This window comes from Canis lupus, chromosome 20 (assembly GCF_003254725.2).
Source record: "Canis lupus dingo isolate Sandy chromosome 20, ASM325472v2, whole genome shotgun sequence".
NCBI classification, from domain to species: domain Eukaryota; kingdom Metazoa; phylum Chordata; class Mammalia; order Carnivora; family Canidae; genus Canis; species Canis lupus.
Window position 1 is genome coordinate 43,203,906 of NC_064262.1, and position 21,500 is coordinate 43,225,405.

The following is a 21,500-nucleotide window of genomic DNA, read 5'->3' on the forward strand; positions in this document are numbered from 1 at the left end:
GAATGAACTTGGGTTTTCTCTATCTCTGTGAGGACTGGGGGTAGTGCAGAAATTGAAACCCAACAGGATGACCTTGGAAGGGAGGTCACCTTGGAGGCCCAATGGCAGTGGTGTGCTGGAGCCAATTCATACCAGCTTGTGAAAATCAAGTGTTCGCACCTCTTCTCAGCTCGGTGACAAGTGATGTCAAGTTTGTAGCCGAAACTAGCCCTTGGTGGAAGTATCAATACTATAGAAATTGGCAAACACCACAAATCAGAAGTTCCCATCACTGAAGGGCAGGACACAGAAGGGTGAAGATAGCACCACTGTTCCAGAATGAAGAGAGATCGCTGGTGTGTGAGGGGCTGAAAAGAACAAGTGATCCTCATCCTAGGGATGGGGATGTCTGGGGAGGAGTAAGGTTCCTCAAGGGCCCAACTGTTGAACTGGTTCTGAAGCATGTGCCCAGTGTGATGGGCCTGTGGGACTGCACAAACCGGATGCAAAAAACCCCACTTCTAGGAACCCATGAGAGGATGCCCTTAGCCAAGCCTAGCGTAGGAGGGGCCCAGCGCCACTAAAGACTCCTCAAGGCCTGGATCAGCAGTGGATGCAACGAGTCAGCAACCATCAGCTACTAACGGGGGCCCTTTGTGGCAATGAGAAGCACAGTAGGAGAACAGTTCTCATTCCAGGTTCTTCCTTCTGAGGTGTAGAAGCGGGACCAACCACCCCTCTAAATGCTGCCCTTTTGGCAGTCTGAATCCTTGGGGGTTCTTGGAGATTCTGAGAAGCCTCGAGAGGAACGGATGAATTGTCTGCTAACTTTGTGTGCAAGAGTATGAGTTTGCTTTTAATTTAAAAGTAAAAGAAGGCCTGCAGTTATATCCTGCATCTGTGAAGCAGTTCATACTGGCTTTATAAATCGTACCGAAGGGAACAGCCACCCCCCAAACTCCTGCTTATTAAGTAGAAGTGGCTGAGCAGAGACAAAGGAACCCCAGATATGAGGGGGCTCTGGGACTCACCGGGGCCTCCCTCCGGGAACAGTGGTGGTCCCTAGGGGCAGATGTTTATGGGAGGGAGTCCTGTTTCCTACCACCCAGAGCTGCTAGAAGACACTGATCTCAGTGCATCTCTAAATTAAAGCCACATCTCTTTATGTGGAGAGCAATCAACCAGAACTCAGACACTATTTGGGGAAATAATGACAAGATAAAGGTTACTTCTTCTCCTTCACCATCAATGCAGGTGTCCAAGTCAGGAAGAAAATGCAGGGATCCCTGGGTGGCGCAGCGGTTTAGCACCTGCCTTTGGCCCAGGGCGCGATCCTGGAGACCCGGGATCGAATCCCACATCGGGTTCCAGGTGCATGGAGCCTGCTTCTCCCTCTGCCTATGTCTCTGCCTCTCTCTCTCTGTGTGACTATCATAAATAAATAGAAATTAAAAAAAAAAAAAAAAGGAAGAAAATGCAGGGCTCAACTGATCAAAGGAGTAACGTCTGGCTACAGCTTGCCATGATGATTTTCTCTGTAACAGTCACGTGGGACTTGAGGACAACCAACACGTTTTATTCCTGACACTAAGAGCTAGTGTGGCACAGGCTACTTGGTAAGTGGGGCAGATGGGTGATGGTGACAGTGACAGCAGTATGATCATCATTAGCTCCAATGGTACTAACAGTGAAAGTGGGTGCAGGCGCTGAGCCAAATGCTTCCCGGGCATTCTCTCACTTAATCCTTAGGAACCCTGGAGATTACGAAGTAGATACTACTCATGTCCCCGTTTTGCAGATGAGTAACTAAAATTCAGAGAGGTTAAGAAATCTACCCAAGGTCTTGGAGCACAAGAGTAAGGAATCCACATCTGTTGAACTCTACTGCCCTGCTTGGCCATGCTGTTCCATGACTAATGGTCCTGCATGCTCATTAGAATCATCCAGGGGGCCTTCATCAACACCACAGTCTGGGCTCCACCCTCCAGGAATCTGCAGCCAGGGTTGGAAGCCTTATCCCCACCAGACGGGTCCTGGGCTGCTGTAGCTGGTGTGCTGAAGGCCAGTGTCTCTAGCAGGGAAGCCCTTTGTCACTGCTTATCAATAAAGAGGGTGTGCTATTTTCTCCTGGAGCCCACAATTCTACCCTGAAAAGGCTCAGAGCTCCCTATGTTCCTGCCCACAAGTCCCATCTTAGATCTTAAAACCACCTAGGGATGAGGACCTGAAAGGATGGTGGTAACACTTCCATTTACTAGATATTTGTTAGGTGTCACTGTGGAGGATTACAGGTGTTAATTCTGTACTTTTGAGTAGCCCTTTGAAGGGGTTATATTAGTTTCTGATAAGAAAATCGAAACTCAGAGAAGTTATGTGACTCTACCAAGATCACATAGCTAGTTAAGAGGCAGGGCCAGGGCTTGAATCCATTACTGTCTGACTCCCCAGCTTGGGCCTTGCAACTGTGAGATTGTTACCTGATTGCCAACCTCATAACCCAGCTCTGTACTGGCAGAGGACCAAATTAGTTTAACATCCTCATCAAGATCTGTAAGGCAGAGAAGGAAGGAGAAAGATTCTGGAGCTGGGATTGGTTACTTATTTGTCTAATCAGCTGGTATGGTGTCACAAACACCCTATTTGCCAGTGAACTAACCATAAAATACAATCCTACTTCCAAAGTGAGAAGATGTTTCAGTGTCTTACAGAATGAAACCCCTGTGCATACTCACCCTTGGAGCTACCACTCTGCTACTTGTGAAAAAACCTCCCCTATCATCAGCTACTAGGTGGGAAAACTAAGGCAGAGAGGAGAAAACATTTTCTATCAGCTCCAAGGAGCTCTCTGGAATATGAAAGGGAAGACAGTGGTCTTTTAGAAAGCCAGGATGAAAACGTGTAGCTTTCCATCGGTTGGCAGGTATTTCTGGTAAAGGTGTGAATGGACGCTGTTGCTTTTGCCAGCACAGAACAGAGGAGAGGGAGCTCATGCTGGGGGCCAGGCCTCAGATTCCAGCCCCTTCTCTCGAAGGTCTAGAAAGACCTAGGGTATTCTTTCCAGTCTGGCGGAAGTGCCAGAAAGGGAACTGAGAGCCTGAAACTCCAGCAGGCTGCTGGGGGCCACAGCCAAGGCCATGGCTGGGGGCGCGGTTCCTTACCTAGGGCAGGAGCAGTTCACCCACTCTGAAGCCGCGGCCAGTGGGGAGCCTCCCTTGCCGGTGAAAGACGTGATGTGGGGCAAGGTGACGGGCAAATCCTGCAGAGGCACGGGTACTGGGCCACAGGCCGGGCAGTGCACCATGGGGATGGGCGTGCCCCAGTACCGCTGTCGTGAGATCAGCCAGTCCTTCAGTTTGTTACTTGTCACGTCTCCACCTACTCTCTTCTTCCGGGCTTTCTGCGTCAAGGCTAGAAACGCATCCTGCCGGTTCATGCCTGTGAACTGTGAGGGAAAGGACAGAGAGCCTATTCTTCCCTCCACAAGGACAAGCTGTCCCCCACCCCCCTACCCCCCCCATACTGCTATAGTCTGTGCTGGGCAGTGTTGTGACTTCATAAGCCCTTAGGTGCCTTTGCCTCTGTGGCCCCTTTCCTCCTTAGGATAGTATTAAAAATTATGTCTTATGACTGTGTCGAGGATGAACATTATTTTGACCCTAAAAGTTCACTTTTTCCCCTCTGATTTTAAAAGAAATCAGCAGGGCACCTGGGTGGCTCAGTGGCTGAGCGTCTATTTTTTTTTTAAAGATTTTATTTATTTATTCATAGACACAGAGAGAGAGGCAGAGACACAGGCAGAGGGAGAGGAAGAGGGAGAAGCAGGCTCCATGCAGGGAGCCCGATGTGGGACTCGATCCCGGGTCTCCAGGATCACACCCAGGCTGCAGGCGACGCCAAACCACCGCGCCACTGGGGCTGCCTGTGTGTCTGACTTTGGCTCAGGTCATGATCCTGGGAACCTGGGACTGAGTCCTGCATCGGGCTCCCTGTGGGGAACCTGCTTCTCCTTCTGCCTATGTCTGTGCTTCTCTCTCTGTGTCACTCATGAATAAATAAATAAAACCTAAAAAAAAAAGACATCTTTTTGGGGTCCCCTAAAAGTACCATAAAAGCCCTAGGTACTGTGTCCCCCGTGTCTCATGGACAAACTGGCCCTGGTTCTGCGGTTCTCCTTATCACCTGAGCCCTGGGATAGTACAGAGATCATCAAATGTCAGCATTGAGCTGCCAGCAAAGAACTGCATGATATGTATTTCTAATGACTAGTACCCTGTTGGGAGAAAAATAATCCAGAAAAGAAAATTCAATATCCTAAAGCAGAAGTATTTCAGGAAAGCAGGGGAACATAGAGCCACAGCTGCAAGAACTTGAACCATTCCTTTTATATTTAAATTGCTCCCATTTCACAGAGAGCAGAGCAAAACACTAAAAGTAGAAGAGAAATTCTCTCTTCACCTGATGCTTTTTCACAGAACCAAGCTAATGAGCATCAAGTCAGCGTGGAATGCCAACGGGGGGATCGTGGGTATCCTGGAATTGGTTCACCGAAGATGGACTGCATACCTACTATGTGCCAGGCTTCTGCTAGGCATTCTGTCCCCTGCCTGCAACGAGCTTATGATGATGAGGCATAAAGAGAGAAGTATAGTGACTTTTATCAAAAAGGGGGGTCTGCAGTGTCTTTGGAGGCACACAGAGAGCTTGCTACCAAGGAAGCACTCATACTCTGGGAGGCATCTTCTTTGTTTTGCGCTCCCACCATCATATAATCACAGGACAAATGACTTCAAGCTCTCTTGAAAGGCCACCTTCTCCATGTATCACTGTCTTTACATTCCAGAAACTCACAGATGATAGGAGCCTTTTACCACCTGTTCTCCTTCCACTCACTGAAAGAATTCATTATTATCCTATATATTCAGTCAAGAGCCAGGAGAGGATTCAACAGACTACCAAAACTATCTGGAGAAGCCCGGGAGCATAATTAACATCAGTCCTATACTAAGGAGTGCGCAGCTCTCTGGGCACTTCAGATGCCTAACTTCAGCCACGAGTGTCCCCTTTCTTGCCCTGCAGAGAGATATCCAGGGCTCCCTTAGAGGCACCTTGGTTTGGCTCTGCCCCACCTCCAGGGAACCTGCTCCAACACAGTCTAAAAGAAGGTTTAAGGTTCAACATCTTAGAGCATGACTCATGTCTGGGGATACCATTTATGCAGTGAAGGCACAAACATGAGGCCAGAAAATGTTGTCATTTACTCTTATTTTTAAACATCTATATTTATCTATATGCATATATATAAAATATCCTCTAGCCAGGTAATCCCAAACCTGAAAATCCTGGATCTTCAGATCTAATTGAATCAGTATCACACAGGCTGGGACCCATAAGCATCTCCCGGGTGATTCAGAGACATGGGCAGGTACATGGCACGTGAAACCAGTAGTCCCCAGACTCAGTGGCACATTAAAATCACAGCAGGGGGGATCCCTGGGTGGCGCAGCGGTTTGGCGCCTGCCTTTGGCCCAGGGCGCGATCCTGGAGACCCAGGATCGAATCCCACATCGGGCTCCCGGTGCATGGAGCCTGCTTCTCCCTCTGCCTGTGTCTCTGCCTCTCTTTCTCTCTGTAACTATCATAAATAAATAAAAAAAATAATAATAAAATAAAATAAAATCACAGCAGGGGAGTTCTGAACACACTTGATGATCAATCCGTGTCTCCCACCCCATAATCTTTACATCAGAATTTCTGGGGTGGGACTCAAGTATCAGTCGTTTAGAAACTTTCCAGGTATTTCCAAAAGGCGGCCACATTTAAGAGAGAGTACTCTAAATCAGAACGGTCAACCTTTATAAGTACACAAATTGCATGGGGATCTTATTAGACTCGGGCAAGGTCTGGGAGTCTCCACTTCTAATAAGTGATGCCTGCACTCCTGGTCCCGGGACCAGACTTTGAGTAGCAAAGTTCTGGGCCAGTGATTCTCAAAGTGTGGATCCTGGATCATCATCAGCAGCAGCAGCAGCAGCACCTGTAAATTTGTTGGAAATGCAAATTCATAGATTCTACCCAGGACTGCTGAATGAGAATCTCCAGGTTGGGGAAGGCACTGTGTATGTGAACAAGGCCCCAGTCGATTCTGGGGTTACTCTTAGGTTTGAGAAACACCATCTCTGCTGTCTCCCACTCACCCCTCACTCTACCCCTATCATCACACTTCCTGGCCTAGGTCAATGGCAAGGCTAAGGTCAAATCCTGCCAGACCTACCACCTGGCAAGAGAGAACCTGACCCAAGTAAATAAACGTGATTCAACTTCAGTGTTCACTTCTATACATAAGCTTAACTTTAGGCAAAAACAAGTCAGTCATATGGGGAGAATAGAGACCTCCAGGAAGAACAGCCAATTTCAGCCACCCTCCCAAGGAATCCGTATCCTTGGAAGAGGGGATTTTTTTTTCCCCTCCAAGGAGAAGATTCCCCAAATATAGTGACTATGAAAACCATACTATTCTAGGATTAGGCTTGATGTAGAGTTGATAAATTTCTAGATCTTGAAGAAAAATATGGTTTTGTTTTCATAGATTATGAAATGAGGCTGCAAGACCATGAGTGAAATGGTAGGCTGTGATGTGCACCTGAAAGAAAATGTCTCATCAAACTCCTGTTTGGATCCTCAAGGTCAGGATTTGAGAAGCTGTCAGGCCCGTGCCACAGGGAACCAACCTCAGCAGAGCTGCTCATTCTCTCCGTGCCGTCTGGCAGAGTTTCTATAACTTCAGAGTAGGGTAGGCCCAGAGTCTGGGCTAAGGTGGTGTCTTCTGGGCTGGTGCTGGGAATTCCTATTCAGAGGGGAAAAAAACACAGAACGCCTTCTTTGCAAATACCCAAGTCACAAAATAACTGACAGCATTGACACTCAGCTTTCGATTCCTAAGGGAGACTCTCTTTTAGCTATGGAAGTTCTAAAAATGCAGCACATTCCTTGGGAAAATGGAGGACAGTCTTGGAGAAACCCACCACTCTAATACAACCAGTTTAGCACGCTAGCATGATTTCCTTTCTTTATGCTGTGCTTCATGTCTTTAAAAAAAAAATAGCTGTAATTCTAAAATATATGATTTGAGATGCCTTTGGTCACTGAAATCATGAATTGCTGAGCATCTGGAAAAGCCTCTTATCTGAATTTCCTTAGTGACTAAGGACAGAGGCATTCTCTCGAGAAGCAGGGCTGACTCCTTTAGCATTTCCTGGCACCTTAGAAAAATCCACACACTCTGGAAGTGGAAAGCTGGCCACTGTGTTTCTGCACGCTGTGTTTTGTTCCCAAAGGCAATGGTACATTCATTCTGAATAGAAATTTATTGTTCAACCCACACACGCCCTTGAGATGGAGCTGAGCATAAGTAAATCGCTCATCCAGAGGGCCAAGGCCTACTCTGTTGGCTTCAGCTATTTGTCAAAACAAGCTTGTTGGTGGTTGGCTCTGCAGGGCAGACCTTCTCAATCTTGGCACTCCTGGTATCCTGGATTTGTGAGGCTATGCTAAGCATCGTAGGATGTTGGGCAGCCCCTGGTCTCTGCCAGTAGCACTCCCCTGAGTGTGATAGAAAAATGACTGTAGAATTGTGAAACGTCCCCTGGTGGCAAAAATCGCCCCAGGTGGAGGACTCCTGCTGTAGAGTCAGCTGTCAAAACTGTTGATGTCCTTGCAGACACAACACGTCATGTGGCCACCAAGAGGGAAAACTAAGGACAACCCACAAAGTGCTTGAATCAGATTTCCGTAAAGGGCCTCTTTGGAACACTGCCCTACAAGGGTGATTTAATGTTTGGGAGACATGTTCTAAAGCTCCTTGGCAAGATGGAAAGCTCCATGGTGTGATGGAAAGTTCTGTGGTGTTCCAGATGAGGTAACTGACAAAAGGCATCTAACAAGGCAAATAAATGTTAAGAGTGGACCTGAAGGATATGGAAGGGTGACGACAAATGGCAAGCAATAAGTATTAGTAGAAAGTGTTCATGGGCAAGAAGGGAAAGAGCCATTTGCTACGTTCCGAAGCATATGGTTTGGAGTAACCAAGAAAAATGTTCGAATGGAGACATTATGGCCAAAATTTATTTGACCACATAAAGAATGCTCTGGACCACAGTGTGGGTTATGTGGGGCTCAGCAGGATGTGAACTATTTGTAACGTGCAGGTGGGATGGCAAAAACAGTTGCTTTTTCTCTTTTCTATTTCTATTGCTTGTTCTTGGAAGGCAAGAAGCAGTAACTTAGAAAATGTTAATAATGGAACTGCGGGAAATCAAGACAACAGGGAAAATGATTTCCATGCACATCCAAAAAAAAGATTTTTTTCTTCTTTCAGGATTTTTTCTTTTTGTTAAGATTTTTATTTATTTATTTGAGAGAGCACAACCAGGGGGGGCAACAGAGGGAGAAGCAGGGAACCTACTGAGCAGGGAGCCGATGCAGGGCTTGATCCCAGGACCCTGGGATCATGACCTGAGCCAAAGACAGATGCTTAACCAACTGAGCCACCCAGGCTCCCCTCTTTCAGAATTTTCAATATTGTGCCAGTAATTTGATTCAAATTATATTCCCTACCCCCAATAGAGAAAAAGCCACATCAACAGCTTCCTTTATTGCTTCTCTTGGCTGGTTGTGTTAATGCATCTTACTAATTATAAAATACATAAAAATAATAGAAGGAATTATTTCCCTCAAGCAACACACTTTCTAGATTTAAATGGTCAGAAGGGAATGACCCGAATGGCTTAATATCCATTTTCTGTTTGGATGTTTCTTCAAATCACTCTGTCAAAAATTGATCTGGGAATCACGATGGAAAACATGATTTCAGTAAGAAATGCTATTTCTTCTGGGTGCCAGGAAATTGAGAGTGTGGAAGGAACTTTCTCTGCAGGCTTTTGGCATTTTGAGACTGGCTGGGATCTGCAGCGGGAATGCCAAGGGAGAGGGGTACCCAGGTCCATCCGAGGGTAGATCTTGGACCAGCTGTTGGCAGTTCTGTCCTTGGTTTGCCCCCAGCCTCTGTGGGGTGACAACTTAGAACTCCCAGGGCTGAGCAAGGCTCTGGAGGACCTCCAGTGCATAGCTCTAAATGCGCCTTCGACCTGACTGCTGTGTCATGGTCCTTTCCCTAGAGGGCTCAAGTTCACCTCCTCAAGCCGTCACTCAAACCCTGCCCAATCCATCATGTGTGCTCAGCATCTCCAGCTCTGCAGTTGCTGTTCGTTCTATGAGCTCTGAAATCAGATTTCATCTGAGTTGTGCTCTTCCCCATGTCATACGTGCAAGTCTCACCAACTAGTTCTACTGGCCAGACCTGTGGGCCAGACACTTTTTATTATTCTTAATAGCAACTAGCAAGGTGTGATATACTGGGTATGTTTTCAAAAATGTAGCTCTTAAATAGTGAGTGGGTAAATGAAGAGGCATATCATTTTTCCAAACAGGTAAAACAGACCGTGAATCAGCAGTGAGCTCTTCCAGTTGACAGCAACAGGCTGGTATTTGGATCTGAAGCCTGCTGAGTGTATTAAGTTGATTATATTTTAATAGCTACTTACCTATTTTGGAATCCAGAGAGCCCTCAAAGTCAGCTTTGGCCAAGATAACGACAGGGGCCTCCTGCTGGGTGAGCATGTTCACAGCCATCACGGGTGTGAGGCAATCTGAAAATGAGAGCGAGTGACAGCTGGGATATTAAGACCATCTGAGTCTCTGAGGAGACAAGTGAGAAAAATAAGCACTAAGACTTCTGTTTTGTGCTAATTGTTAAAGAATCTGTTCTTTGAAGGTATTAATGGATAATTCACACCAGGAGAAAATCAAAAGCTTATGCAAATACACAAAAAAGTTCATCTATGTTCAGAACCAAAGAAGTGAAATGGGATTTTTACTTTACGGATGGTAAAGATGTTCCTGCCACCTCCCTTTCCTTTTGAAAAATACCTCAACTATACAGAATAAGCAATAGAAAAATCTATGATGACTAAGAAGATGTCTGAAATTCTAAATCCTAACACCTGAAGATGGAAGTGGACAGGAACATATAGAATAACTAAGCAGAGGGCACGAGAGTTCTGGACATACGAAGATAGAACAGTTCTTCCCACCTACCCTTTTTTAGGAGATAGTGCAGGATGTGTTCCAGCAAAACAAAGGGGCAAATCAAGAAAGAGACAGAAATGGGATCTAGGAAACAGGATCCACCAAAGGAAAGAAGATCAGGACATTCAAAACAAAGATAAGGGGAAGCCCTAGGATGGCAGATGGGCAGCAGAGGCCTTGAGAGTGACCAGGTCAGGCCTGAACAGTATGGAGGGCCCAGGGAGCATCTTCAGGGGAAAAAGGAGAATCAAAACTTTATCTGACAGGTTGGAATATGTAGAAAACTCTATTGAGAGGAATTTTAAAGAGCCTCTGGGAGGGTGTGGGAAGACTTAGAAATTCAAGGAACACAAAGCAAATGAGAAAAAAAAAGGACATCATTAACTTCAGGCAAAACAGAAAGTATATTACCAAAAGGAAAATGTAATCATAGTATACTTGGCTCAGTTGTGAATGACATTTATGTTGTCATAATAAAATACTTAATTTGGAATTATCCAGTGTGTCATCTTATTTTTATTTATTTATTTATTTATTTATTTATTTATTTATTTTTAATTTTTATTTATTTATGATAGTCACAGAGAGAGAGAGAGAGGCAGAGACACAGGCAGAGGGAGAAGCAGGCTCCATGCACTGGGAGCCCGATGTGGGATTCGATCCCGGGTCTCCAGGATCGCGCCCTAGGCCGAAGGCAGGCGCCAAACCGCTGCGCCACCTAGGGATCCCCAGTGTGTCATCTTAAATGAAGCTTGTTACAACCACCACAGCAGGGAGACAAGACATTGATAGATGAATCGTTACTGACTATATACAGGAATGGAAGCATGAAGGCCCAAACACAGTCCCAATGAAAGAAAGGATGAAAGGGGTAAATTAAACAATCAGTGAGTTTACTTGAGCTTATTCCAACACAAGCAACTGACAACAGTTATAATTTTTGAACTCTTACTACTTATAGTTGCCATATTTTAAGACTTTATACAATTATCTAAAATCTGTTTTATAAACCCCAAAGTTAGAATATGCCCAGTAAGTAAGATTTATTCTTTTCAAAGAGGGTAAAATAAGCTCTATAGGCATCTAAGCCAGCTCTTCTCTTCACTCACCTTGGTGGGGGTAGTCAGGAAGCACAAGACAGGTTATAATGGGGGCAGAGTAGCATGTAACCCAAACGGGTCTCCAGGGTAGAGGTTCAGTAGCACCAATGGTACCAAAGCTAAGAGGCACCTGCTGCCCTCAGCTGTCTAAGTGGCTGGCACTTCTCAAAGTGGACACCAATATTTCTGATTCTGTACTGCCCCTTCTCAAAAACATCACATGATAAAATGTGAAGAGAAGGATGGAAGATGAGGGGAAGTGGTATATGAGTAAAAGTCACAGGATAATGTTGAGAACTGGTGAACTGGGAGGGAACAGGGAGGGCATATTATCCGGACACATGGAGGTCTGTACCATAGAAACAGCTGTAGCACAGAGTGACAGTTGACCCCAGACCTGCATTGCCTTCTGACTCAGCAACAGAATGATTAGTTGGACACACGTCTGCATAGTTCACAAGAGCACTGTTCCGCCTTCCTTACACTATGTGTGGTCATGGGGTATGTGCAGAAGCAACTTCTAGGGCATGCTCTCAGAGGGAAGAAGGATGTCCTTCTTTCCCTCTTTCTTACTTACAACACAGATGATGTGTAGAACATCTCAAAACACACAGGTAAAGACAGGACCCTTGAAGGGCAGAGTGGGAACGCAGAAAGAGTGTTGGCCATGACTCATTCACAAAGCAGACTTGTTATACTTGCTTTGAGATTCATGTGGCCAAGAAATAAACTTGTCTTATTAAGTCACTGTGTTTTCAGGACTCTGTTGTAGCCACCAAACTTATATCCTAAGTAACACATACCTAAAATGATATGAAGTGGCTGGATAAGGAAGCTCCTGCCGTTGTTAATACGTTTTGACTTTTCTTTTTTTTTTTTTTTAATATTTTATTTATTAATTCATGAGAAACAGAGAGAGAGAGAGAGAGAGAGGCAGAGACACACAGGCAGAGGGAGAAGCAGGCTCCATGCAGAGAGCCCAACGTGGGACTCGATCCCGGGACTCCAAGATCATGCCCTGGGCTCAAGGAGGCGCTAAACTGCTGAGCCACCCAGGCTGCCCCACTTTTTGACTTTTCATGTGATACACATATATCACTTGGATCTTATAAAACACACGTTAATTTTAAAAAGTGAAATGGACATTAAAGTAATCTTGAAGTAATATCATTTTACACCTGGTAAGTTATCAAAAACTTTTAGAAAGGTACCATCACTGTTTGTGAAGTTGCTCTGAAATTTGTGTATCATTGTACATGGCATTATAAACTGATAATAGTACTTTCAGAAACCAATAAAAGCAACCTGTAATAAGAACTAGAAAAATGTTCATAACCTTTGACCAAGTAATTTCCATTCTGGGAAATGTCTTTTAAGGAAGTAATTCTACAGAGAAAAAGAGCTATGTGGATATAAATACAGAGAGTGGCTATTTCTGTAACAGGCCCAAACATTAAAAGGCCAAATGTTCAATATGATAGGGAAGACTGAGGATATTACGGTACATTGAGCTAATGTAATATTTTGTATGGATTAAAAAAGAATTGTGAAGCCTGCCTAAAAACCAACACCCCTTCCCCTTTCTGAAATGATATTATATGAAGACCAAAACATAAAGACAGAAGCTGTCTGGTATCTAAGATACATTTCTGTGAGAACATGAATTAAAAAGTATTATGATCACACGATGGGACACCTGGGTGGGTCAGTCGGTTGAGCGTCCGACTCTTGGTTTTGGCTCAGGTCATGGTCTTGGAGTCATGGGATCAAGCCCCATGTTAGGCTCTGTGTTCAGTAAGGAGTCTGCTTAAGATTCTTTCCTTTGCCTCCCCCTATGCCCCTCTCCCTGCTCACGCATGCTTGTTCTCTCTCTCTCAAATAAATAATTTTTTTAAAAAGGTAATATGAACAGACACAGAAGAATAAAGGTTGTCCCTTACCTTTGTTGTATATAAAAATTAACTAAAAAATGGATTAAGGACCTACATGTAAGATAGAAAGTGAAGACCACCCACAGAACTGGAGAGTATTTCTGTAAATCATACATCTGACAAGGGACCTGCATCTAGAATATGTAAAGGACTATTAAAAATCAACAAAAGAAAGACAACTCAATTAAAAAGTGGGCAGAGGGTCTGAACAGACATTTCTCCAAAGAAGATACACAAATGGCCAACAAGCAACATGCAAAGATGCTCAGTATCACTAACTATTGGGTAAATGCAAATCAAAACCACAGTGAGATACTACTTTCCATCAACTAGGATGATCATGATCAAAAAGACAGACGATAACAAGTGTTGGCAAAGATGTAGAGAAATCGGAGCCCTCGTATACTGCTGGTGGGAATGTAAAACAGTGCAGCTGCTGTGGAAAACTCTGATGCTTCCCTGACCAGTTAAAAACAGAGCTACCATATAATCCAGCAAGTCCACTCCTAAATACATACACAAGGAAATGAAACCTATGTCTACATAGAAATCTGTATTTATGTTCACAGCAACACCACTCATAGTAGCTAGAAAATGGCTAGAATGTCCGTCAACTGATGAATAAATAAAACGTATAATATTATTCTGAAATAAAAGGGAAAAAAATACTAAAATGGATGAGCCTTGAACACATTATACCAAGTGAAAAAAGCCAGTCACAAAAGAAACAAATACTGTACGATTCCATTCATATGAAATGTCCAGAATTGGCAAATCTATGGACAAAGTAGACTAGCAGTTGGCTAGGGCTCAGGGTAACAGTAGGTACAGGGTATGGAATCTCTTTGGGGGTGACAAAAATGTTCTAAAGCTGTGCATAGGGGCACCTGGGTCTGCCTTTGGCTCAGGTCATGATCCTGGGGTTGTGGGATCAAGTCCTGCATCAGGCTCTCCACAGGGAAAACTTCTTCTCCCTCTGCCTATGTCTCTGCCTCTCTCTCTGCATCGCTCATGCATAAATACATAAAATCTTAATAAATAAATAAAACTGTGCATAATTCTGTGGATATACTAACAACCACAGAATTGTGCACTTTAAATTAGGGGTGAATTTCATGGTATGGGAATTATATCCCAATAAAGTCATTATAAGAAAAATATGAAACAAATGTAGAGTACTATATTAAACAGTTGGGTTTGGGGTTTTGTTTTATTTTTATTTTTCCACCTCAAAGTTCTATTAGGACAGTTTTTCAATTAGAAAAAAAAATTGGCCTATGAACTCAAATTATTAGCAGATCTGTAATGAATATATAGCAGCATCTTGCATGCTTGCTGCACCTGGTCAAAATCTATTCCTTAGAAAGGACAAAACTAAAATCGGAAGTTCTCGAACCAGACCGAGAGCTCTCTGTATTTCTCCTGTCAGGTGCTAGCAGCGTGAAGCAGGAAGCAAGAAGGCCACAGAGAAATCCAAAGTAACTAAAGCGTTTCCTACAGAGGCTCTATACCTACCAAATGGGTTTAGTACAAAGCCTATGAAGGAAACATTCTAGGCCAAAAGGTGCCCTCTGCTCCAGGGCCCCACTGCAAAGCAGGCAGGTCTTTCGTGCCCTCTGGAAAAAACAAACAGATGGCTTTCCTTCAGTGATCAGCAAAGCAGTGCTCCACGCAGGGACACCCTGTGGGAACTGGGTTGTGTGGTCAAGGAAGTGTGAAAAGTGCCATGTGACCTGCACTCTTGGACAGTCTCAGTGTAAAATGGCACAACAAAGGTTCTGAGACATCCAGGAGCAAAGAAACCTGTTTGTCTTTGTTTATTCCACATTATGTGAGCACAGAGACTCTTTCCTCTGCCTAACATCTATTAGCATGTGCTGGAAGGATGGTAGAGGGAATAGCTTGATTAAAGAACAGACTATAATCTACAGGATTCCTTTCCTTGCCTTGTTTCCCATCCTCCCACACACACTAAGCAGAAAGGGGGCAAGGGCCGAGTGAGCAATTAATTATTTAATGTCCTGGGGCTTCCAGGGAGATGAGGCTCCTGCTCTCTGATGTGTCCATAAACAACGGGGTTCTGAGGTACCCTCACTCAGAGGGAGACCTCACTTACCCTTTTGGCAAAAAATGCATCGTAGAGACCACTGGTGACTCAGAGCTGAAATGTGTGGTTCCAAAGCCTCAGGGTTTGAATATTTTAATATCAGAAATGTAAGAAAAGACGTCAGGAAAAGCCAGAACAGCTTCTAGAACTCTGATGATATTTCCCTATTGATGCTTTTTATGGTTTCTGCTCCCATCAAGTCAGAGCTTACATAACACGACTTAAATCAGAGGCGGTCAGCTGAGAGAAGGAGGCAACGTGAATGATAGAAATAAACTCAGTTTGAAGAACTCTGGAGGGAAGCACCTGACTTTTTTGCTCTTTTAAAAGAAATCTATGCCAAATTATAGGATGCTGAGCAAAACAGTATTTGTAGTCAATAACACTGGCAACCCAGTCCACCCATCCAGAAATTAGGGCAGCATGCCTAGAGGTCTGCCCTTGATGCCTTCCAGATACTTCAGGGAGCTGCTTCGGACCCTCCATTCTGACAAATGCTGTTTTCTTGTCTTCATGGTATGCAGGTCCTCCTGCCTGCCCTCTGCTAAGCATCACCCTATCCGCATGTGTCACCTTCCTCTGAGCCCCTGAGGGCTCCTTCTGGACCCGCAGGACCCCCACAACCACCTTGCCCCCTGGGCTGGGAAAGCCAAACTCCCAAAAGTGAAGTGACTTTCCTTAAGTAACAGCCAGGATGGCTCTTGGCCATCTTGTTGCCCACAAAGGCACTGATATACAGAAACCAACTTAGTGGCTGTAGGAACTCACATTTGAGTATTTAAACTTCTGCAAGTGACACATTCCATCACAATTGTGCACTGTCCTGACTTTCGGCAGTCACTAGTCGCCCTCAAAACCTGATGCTGGAGAAAAAATCCAGCCGCTTGTCTGATTTGAGCTGAGCCACTTGGCAATGGTAAATGACAATAGCAATACGATGTTTGGGTTTAAAATGTAACCTCCGAATAAATAAATAAATAAATAAATAAATAAATAAATAAATAAATAAAAATAAAAATAAAAATAAAAATAAAAATAAAAATAAAAATAAAAATAAAAAGTAACCTCCAAAGCCAAAGAAGGTATCCACCCGTATTCATATGGTGATTTTAATTCGAATTTTAGGAAAACTGCATTACGCTTAAGGCACCGTACTGGCCTTACGTAACTAGTGTCACATGTCAAAATCCAGAGACTTGACGTGCAAATTAAACTTGAGACTTTGAATAAGTTGACATCTGCAAAAAAGAATATTTTTATTCTGAAAATTGGAACTGGAAAAGATAGAGCCAAATGCAATGCTCCATTTGAAATTATTTCAGAGATTATTAAAAGAGGTGAGAACGAAGCTAGTGAGCCATTTAGTGCTAAAATGAAATGATGGGACAAGTCAGAAGTGCCGATACCCCAAATGATCATGAAAACATCGCTCTTTGCATCTGCTAAGAAAATTAAATTTCTTATATATAAAAATGTAGGGAATTTATACAGTCCCTTTCATGTCAGGAGCTCTGTCTTTTATAATGTATGATCTCATTAAATCCCTGTTAATATTACCTCATTTTAAATTGTGTCCCCAGATTAACTGTAAGAAAACAAAATCTAAGGGCTGGATATTTACATTTTTTAGTTTTTCGATTTTAGGTATTTTTCAACCATCACAGCCCACAAGGAATCTCAAAATGCTCATGAGAGTAAAAATTATGAGTTTTCCCTTTAGACAGTAGAAAAAGGATCCAATTTTTTTTTTTTTTTTTTTTTTTTTTTTGAGTAAGTGGAAAAAAACCCAGAGAGATAGCTACACTGGACTTTAATGAGCACAACACTGAAATTTTAACACAAGTCTTTTTTCTGTTTCAATACATAACATCAAGAGATGACAGCAAGCGGTATCTGTCCTGGGCCAGAGTGAATCACACTTGCATCTGGCTCTCCTCTGTTATGGTCCCCCACAAAGGCAGGACCATGACTGGTCTTCTGCACGTCCCAGATTGCTTAGCACACAGCAAACTCATCCTAAGTGCTCATTGATTTGACCCTGGCTTCAATGCTGGAAGTTCACAATTAAGTCTTCAGCAGAGGTAAGTTGGGATGACACTGTCTATCTTTCCAGCCTGATATCAGGAAACCTTTCATTCTGGTTATTTTAAGAATAGCAATTAAAACAAACAAACAAACAAGGGCGCCTGGGTTGCTTGGGGGTGAGCATCTGCCTGCAGCTCGGGGTGTGATCCTGGGGTCTTGGAATCAAGTCCCATATCCAGGTCCCTGAGGGGAGCCTGCTTCTCCCCTCTGCCTATGTCTCTGCCTCTCTCTCAGTGTCTCTCATGAATAAATAAAATCTTAAAAACAAAACAAAAACAATAAAACCAAAACTTTACATCACCATGCAAATCATTTTGTTAGGCAAATAATTCAAACAGACCCTGATAATTCAGACTGTGTTCTTTGGGTTGAAATTTATAGTCTATGAAAAGAGAATAAGGATGAGATTTTTACAGAAATATTTACATTTCTCCAGAAACCTACCTTTTTTTAAAAAAAAGATTTATTAAAAAAAAAAAAAGATTTATTTATTTATTCATTCATTCATTTATTATTATTATTTTTTAAAGATTTATTTATTTATTTGAGAACGAGCAAGCAAGTGCATGCTCATGACCAGGAGGAGCAGAGGGAGAGGGAGAGAGAATCTCAAGCAGATCCTGTGCTCAGTGTGGAGTCCAATGTGGGGCTCAATCTCACAACCCTGAGCAGAAACCAAGAAGTGGACAGTCCACCAAATGCGCCCCTCAGGCATCCTATCCAGAGACCTACTTCTTTTTTTTTTTTTTTTTAAAGATTTTATTTATTTGTTCATGAGAAACACACAGAGAGAGAGAGAGAGAGAGAGAGAGGGGCAGGCAGAGACACAGGCAGAGGGAGAAGCAGGTTCCCTGCAGGGATCCTGACGTGGGACTCGATCCAGGGTCTTCAGGATCACACCCTGGGCTGACGGCGGCGCTAAACCGCTGAGCCATCCGGGCTGCCCCAGAGACTTACTTCTAACTGGTAGGGGGACTTTCTTTTGCCTGCCAAGGCTCCATACTGCTTTCCTCCGGTAAGAGCCTCTGAGTTTGTTTAGGGGAGCTACCTGTCCTCACTGGTTCTAGTCTTGGTAGTCTAACAAGGAAGGGGTCCAAAAACCCCAAGAAAAAGGTCATGGGCCTCAGTTATGCCATTCAGATACTTTTCCTTGCAACAGGAATCTCAGACCAAGTGGTCCAAACACTGAGGGCGAAGGGAGAACAGATTCACTCAGTCAGTGGTGCTCAAGAGACTGTTACTGCTGCTAAAACCCAACAGTTGGCTGATCCAAGTCCTCTTTAGTCCAGTTCCTGCTAGTCAGCAAGGTTCCCACAGCCTCCAGTGTGTCATCTGGTTTGGCCAGGGATGGATTCTGTTGCTTGCAACCACAGCATCCTGACTAACACACAGGTACTCCCCAAATCCTCACTGACCAATAACACCTGCTAGGCTTCTCCCAGGTCAGCCTGATCCATGGACTAAAGGCCTGTACTGAGCAGGGCTCTGTTCAGCTGCTCTAATGATTGTGTGAATTCTTTAAAGTCATAAAATGAAGTTGTTGAAAATGCTTCCTCTGATTCTCACTGGCTTTCTCCTTGTCACCATCATCAGGAAAGTTTCACTTGATGATGTAATTATAAATCAAGCAGAAGATTCTATTCCTATCAGAAAGAGCTTTAAATTTAGATTATATTTAAAGAGAAAGAGTTGAGCTTTCAGTCAGAAATTCAAGAAGCAGATAAACTAGTAACTCAAAGTGAAACCAGGGGTAACAATATTTTCAGGGCTCTTATTTACCCTGTTTTATTATTTTTTAAAAAAGATTTTATTTATTTGAGAGAGAGCGAGAGAAAGAGAGAGAGAGAGAGAATATGCAGGCAGAGCAGCAGGCAGAGGCAGAGGGAGTAGCAGACTCCCCAGTGTGCAGGGAGCCTGACATGGGACTGGATCCCAGGACTCTGGGATCACAACCTGAGCCAAAGGCAGACCTCAACTGACTGAGCCACCCAGGTGCCCCTTAAAATAAAAAACCAACAAGTCAGGGCCAAGTGAAGAACAAATGACACAGGATGACATATGAGAAAGAACCGTGAACCCATGTAGTGCTATCCAACTATAAGCTGTAATCCACATGTTCGCCTGAACTTGCCAGCTCACCTTTGCCAGGAACGAGTGCCTTCCGAAGGGTTTCCTTCAGGGAGCTGTGCCCGTGTAAGAGTCTGTGACTGGGAGAGATGGCGACGTGGGAGGTACCGTAAATGGCTTCGGGGGTGGCCGTGTAGGCAGTTAGCTTTTCTCCTGTGACTTGTCCATCCACCTGGAAGGTAAAAGCAGAGCCATTTCATTCCTTAGGGCTCCTTCTGGGCTGTCGTGCTCCCTGGCCACATTCCCTTCTCCCTTCTCTCTGGGGACAGTTTCTGGCTGCAGCCCCAGGGATATGGTGCCCTAAGATGGCCCCTGGCAGGGGCAGAGGTGAACGACAGAGAAGAGGATCACCATTCCTCTTTGAGAAGCCTGGTGCCCATTGCCGCTGGTGGCCCCAAATGGAAGGTGGTCAAAGCATGCTCAGAAAGATGCCTCCCCCATTTTCCTGGCTCCTTTGTTCACGAATCAAGAATTAACTATCAACATTATATTGTTTCTGTCTTGACAAAGGAACTATATTTTTCTCCAGGATTTAAGGTAGAGATTAAAAAAATAAAGGCATCTACTTTTCTAACCAGAAAAACAGTCACTGAGGCTAAAACCATTCTGAGAAGGAAGAAAACAGGACACTTGAGCTCATGACTAAGTGTTTCTAGGGCTGGTTAAATGCCTTTCAAAGAAGAGGCACACATTAGGCATCCACTGAATGCAAATCTATGACAGACACAGAGAGGACAGAGGCTCCTTCCTTCACACATTCACTCAAATATGCTCACAGTGAGCCAGTGATGTGTGAGTCTACACTATGGCCTGAGTGCCAGTTAGGTGTCACCTAGGGAGCCTGGCTTAGGGTGCCAGAGGCATGGCCACATGATCCTGTACCTACAGGACTGAGAGTGTTCCCATCCCTGAGGCAACTCACTTTCATGTGGGTCCAGGAACAGAAACATTTTCATAATAAAATGTTGGGTAAAGGAGAGAATGTGGGAGCCACTTCATATACAGCAGCTGAATGGCTCACAGACCCTCAGCCTTCACCCTGGCCTAATGCACAGGAGCTCAAAGAGATGGCCCTGAGAGTCTCAACCAAAGTCGCAGCTGGGCTGAATTTCAGAAATCTCACCACTTTTTCAGGAAAGTGGTGAGAGAATTTGGTCATTTCAGGATTTGTTTTTCAAAGGTTCCAAAGTTCTCACTCCCTCATGGGGGGCTTCCCATGTCTGTAGTGAGGTGGATCACTTCTGTGAGATGGCACAGGGAAGTGTGAGCTCTGTGACAAGTAGCAGGTGCTCAGCAGACACCAGCATGGCTGTCAGTAGGAGGAGTCTAGAAAACTAGGTCAACTCTGTATGTTGGCTGCTGTCCCCTCCTTTGAAAGGTCTGGCTTAAGGAGAGGGATGAGTTTGGAGCTAAATGAACAGGGCACAAAAGTCTTAAGTAGAAAGGAGACATCAGAAGCATTAAAAAAAACCAAACCATAACCCACCCAGGTAAGAAACAGCCAAACAACAACAACCCAGTCTGTAGGGACAAAGAGAAAAGTTTGTGGGGGACCTTCCAAAGTAGGTGGGCCCTCAGTATTGACCTTTGAGCAGTGTTTCCACACAAATAGGCTCTACTGAACCCTGGGTAGGGCCATAGCCCTTACCAGCTTCGGGTGTGGCTAGTTTTGAGAAGGCGTCAGCCTTTGCCTAGCTGGTTTTTAACCTGCTTTGTAGACATGAACCCCTCTGAGCTCTGGGCCCTCTACTCCAGAAAATGCCCACCCAACATTCCACACATCATTGCAGGGAATTCATGGGCCCACAGAAAACCCTCTATATCTGGGCTGACCAGTAGGGTGGCCAGTAGTAGCATGAGGTGACGGAGCACTTGGAATGTGGCCAGGATTGTTGTAAGTGTGAGATAATGCACATTTCAAAGACTCTGTTCTAAAACTGAAGTGTAGGGACGCCTGGGTGGCTCAGCACTTGAGTGTCTGCCTTCGGCCCAGGGCATGATCCTGGAGTCCCAGGATCGAGTCCCACA

At 44.3% G+C, this 21,500-nt stretch overlaps 1 protein-coding gene across 9 annotated transcripts in view; it reads right to left on the minus strand.

Moving 5' to 3' along the window:
- LARS2 (leucyl-tRNA synthetase 2, mitochondrial) overlaps positions 1–21,500 on the minus strand; it is a 189,139-nt gene that overhangs the window by 47,054 nt on the left and 120,585 nt on the right. For all 9 annotated transcript variants that reach the window (XM_025458240.3, XM_025458241.3, XM_035702736.2 and 6 more), the window contains 4 exons: positions 19,485–19,644; positions 9,579–9,683; positions 6,708–6,823; positions 3,138–3,421 (listed from right to left, as the gene is read on the minus strand). In XM_025458240.3, the coding sequence (XP_025314025.1) occupies positions 3,138–3,421; positions 6,708–6,823; positions 9,579–9,683; positions 19,485–19,644 (665 nt within the window). The remainder of the gene's footprint in view (positions 1–3,137; positions 3,422–6,707; positions 6,824–9,578; positions 9,684–19,484; positions 19,645–21,500) is intronic.